The 3,864-nt window shown below is 54.0% G+C and overlaps 1 protein-coding gene across 1 annotated transcript in view; it reads left to right on the top strand.

Annotated features, from left to right (window-relative positions):
* LOC102240170 overlaps positions 1-3,864 on the top strand; it is a 63,024-nt gene that overhangs the window by 50,839 nt on the left and 8,321 nt on the right. The window contains exon 14 of the mRNA XM_014545219.1: positions 3,287-3,395. Within this exon, the coding sequence (XP_014400705.1) occupies positions 3,287-3,395 (109 nt within the window). The remainder of the gene's footprint in view (positions 1-3,286; positions 3,396-3,864) is intronic.

The following is a 3,864-nucleotide window of genomic DNA, read 5'->3' as shown; positions in this document are numbered from 1 at the left end:
TTGTTAACATGATGAGAACAATTCAAAGCCAAATGCCACCCTGGGAACAAGTGTTAGTTTCTCCCTGAGCTGTGCTTGGGTTCCCCCTACATCTGAGTCCCTTGGGGGCATCTCAGTGGCCCCTCAGGTCCTGACCCAGCAGGGAAAGAGGTCCGTGGGCCCCAGGGAAGCTGGGCTGGGGCCGCATTGGACGCTCTCCAGCTCCGGCCCTTTAGCTGGACATGCAGACAGATTTCCCTAAACCAGCAGCGTCGCTGGGGGTCCCGGTCTCATAAAGGAGAAGGGTCAGTGACGGTGGATGGTCAACTAGACGATGTCCATTCATATCATGGAGCACAATAGCCACCACTGACCATGACAGATTTCATTAGATTGAAAAGTATTCACAGCTCATTATGTAAAATCAGTAAAATCCGTGAATCCTATCACATTGGTTAAAATCCGTGAATCCTCCAATCACATTGGTGAAGGGACAGAACCAAAGCTCAATAGTGTAATCCCTGGCCCTTCTTCCCTGTCTTGTGTCTTCTCTCTCCCTCCCTGGCCTCCCCCCGCAGTTCCTGATACTCCTGTGTCTGATTCCAGGGGAGAACTCTGAGGCTGGATCCCCCACCGGCTTAGGGGAGGTGGAAGGGCAGCTCCTGGTGGAAGTGGTGGGAAACTGCTTCTTTAAGGTCAACAACCACTTGGACCACCTGTACAAACCACGGCCCATAGAGGAGATGGTCAGATCTGGGATTGAGATGATTGGTACGGAGATGGAGTACAGTGATCTGAGCAGGAACTGTGAGCACTTTGTCACGGATCTGAGATACGGCAAGGCCCGCAGCCGGCAGGTAAGGCCCTCTGTGGGGGGCTCCCTCTCCCTTCTGGAGGTCTGCTTTGGGTAGGGATGAGAGGCCTGTGCAACCACATGAAAAAATTACCCCGAATGATGCAAAATTATACTCTCTGCTTCCTGCTGGCTGGGAGTAAGGATATCTGAGAAGAAATCAGTGGTTGGTTCCTGATCCACTCAGGGTCTTTGAACAGGTCACTTCCTCACTAGCCTCAGTTTCCCCATGTCCAGAAGGAGGGATGTTGGAGGACCTCTGGGGCTTTGGCCACCTCTATCCTTTTAGGATCCTTCGCCTCTAAGATCCACTGTAAAGGCAGCTCCTGACGCCCTGTGTGCTGTCAGGGAAAGTCTGGGCAAACCCTGCACCAAGGCCGCAGAGAGCCCTCAGGCATGAAATGCTCAAGGTCTGTGGCCCATGTAAGAGCTCGAAGACATGTTATGTAAGGTCTGGGCACATCCTTACTGCTCTCCTCTTCTCCCTCTTACCAAAGCACAGCTAGTAAGAGTCAGAAGCAGGATTCAATCCCCAGTGCTCCCGGCTCTTCCTGCTGAACCACAGCACCTCCAGGGCTCAAAGCCCCTGTGATTTGGTGATGGGCAGCCTGGATGGAGGAGATGAGGGGAGGAGGAACCAGTTTGGGAGGGAAATTAAGGATTTGATGCTCATGTGGAGTGTTGAGGTGACCAGTTCAACATCCAGGTGGACTTGGTGAGTAGCCTTTGAATGTGTGAGGCTGCTGTTCGGGTCTGAGGTGGGGCTGGAGATAGAAGTTTCCAGGCTGCACTTGGGAACAGTACACACAGCACAGTGATCCCTGAGGCCTTGGTTTCCCATCCTCTCCCCTCAGCTCTGCCACCACCCTCATTCTGCAGAGCTGGAACGCAGGTAGAGCCCTAGCCGGTTTGGTCGCTGGATAGAGCTTCGGCCTGGAGACTGAAGGGTCCCAGGTTCGATTCCGGTCAAGGGCATGTTGCAGGCACATCCCCAGTAGGGGATGCGTGGGAGGCAGCTGATCGATGCTTCTCTCTCATGGATGTTTCTAACTCTCTATCACTCTCCCTTCCTCTCTGTAAAAAAGCAATAAAATATATTTTTTTTAAAAAACCCAGGTAGAGCATGAACCACAGAGCCATTCCCACTTTCACCCACAGAGATCTGGCCCCAGGAGCCCACACAGAAAGCGCCTCCTCTGTAATCCCTGTCAGGACCAAATGGCCTCACCATGGAAGTTCACACTGGATAAGCAATTGTAAGAAGAGAAGTCTGGGGGTTGGTCAGGAAAACATGGGGTCACATAATGGGGAATAGAATGGCCCTGGATAAAGTCATGGGGGAAAGCTGAACAAAGAAGTGAATTTCAGAGAAGCTTCCAGGCTAAATGACCACTGTTGGATGTTGGCATGGAATGAGGGCAAAGGGAAGCTGGCCCCTGGTCTCAGATTGGGCGGCCTGGGGTGAGCACTGCAGGAGGTTTGCTGAGGTCAGACACAAACAGGAAGAAAAACTGAAAAATTCTCAAATCAGGAAGCTGTGGTGCCCTGGGCAGGGACACTGAGGAGCAGGGAGGAGGTGGTAAGGGAGGAGGGAGGGAGGAAAGGGGACCAGGAAGGGTCGGGGCAGAGAAGACCCAGTGCAGCCACTGCCGGCTGAGTGTCCCTGGGCAAGTCCCTCTACCTCTCTGATCCTCAGTTTCCCCAGCTGAGCACGTGGGTGCTGCTTCCTTCCCCTGGGCTTAGGAGGGTGGCAGTTATGGAGGAAATGTGCCAGCAGAGCCTGCTGGGTGACTGTGAGCCCTGTCCCCAGGGCAGGAAGCTGGGCAACAACAGGAGGGCCTTCTCCAATGCTCAGGTGCCCTTAGGGTGCTGTCACCTGCTGTCTGTCAGCTCAGCATCTTCAAGGGTCCATATACCGGGGCTGGGAGGGCAGAGTGTGAGGTGGTGGGTGTTGGGTCCATGCACAGCCAGGGCAAACACATGATGGAGACATGAGGGTCAGTTTGTGAGAGCAGAGAAGCTCAGACTCACCCTGACAGTGTTGTGGGGGATTGACCGGGGCCCCAGCCTCAGGGAAGGGGGTTTACATACAGACTGTTGTGCTATCACCCTCCAGGTACGTACACGATATACCTGCATATGCGTGTCTGCATCCTAGTGTGTGTAAGTACATGCAACACATAGCATATTCATGCACAATAAATACATACACACATGTATTACACACACATTTCTGGACAAATCTTTATGCTCCCAATTCCAAGGTCATTTTTCCAAGCTTCTTTTACTCACAGGGACACCTCTGGAAGCTACAGCAGGCTCAAGACCTCACAGGGGACTAGAGTCCTCCACACACACACACTCTTCCCATGGGGTGAACATCAGTAAGCAAATCCCCAGTTGGAGCTGCAGCTCCCTGTGATCTGTCTCACCTTCCTGGCTGTTTTCTTGCAGCTTCGTGAAGAGCCCAAGCCTGGAGACCTGATTGAGATTCCCCGCACTGGCTCCTCGCACTGGGCCCTCTATGTGGGCGATGGTGATGTGATCCACCTGGCTCCCCCAGGTAAGGGGAGTTGAAAGTGTAAGTCTCCAGAGATTGTTTACATGATGAGAATAATTCAAAGCCAAATGCCACCCTGGGAACCCATGTGGGTTCTCCCTGGGCGGGGCTTGTGCTCACTGCACATCCGTGTCCCTTGGGGGCATCTCAGTGGTCCCTCAGGTCCTGACCCAGCAGGGAAAGAGGTCCGTGGGCCCCAGGGAAGCTGGGCTGGGGCCGCATTGGACGCTCTCCAGCTCCGGCCCGTTAGCTGGGCGCGCAGACAGATTTCCCTAAACCAGCAGCGTCTCTGGGGGTCCCGGTCTCAGGAAGGGACTGCCTCTCAGTGCTGTGTCCTGTTGCTCAGAGGATGTCACAGAACAGGGCGTCCTGAGAGGGTTTCCTGAACACCCTCCACGGAGCAGCTCTCCCAGGTCCCACATCACAGAGAGTCTCACACAGACGCACACGAGCACCTGGAACCTTGATGGAC

This window comes from Myotis brandtii, unplaced genomic scaffold (assembly GCF_000412655.1).
Source record: "Myotis brandtii unplaced genomic scaffold, ASM41265v1 scaffold1112, whole genome shotgun sequence".
Taxonomy (NCBI): domain Eukaryota; kingdom Metazoa; phylum Chordata; class Mammalia; order Chiroptera; family Vespertilionidae; genus Myotis; species Myotis brandtii.
The sequence above is the reverse complement of the archived record's forward strand: the minus strand, read 5'-3'. Positions and strand labels throughout refer to the sequence as shown.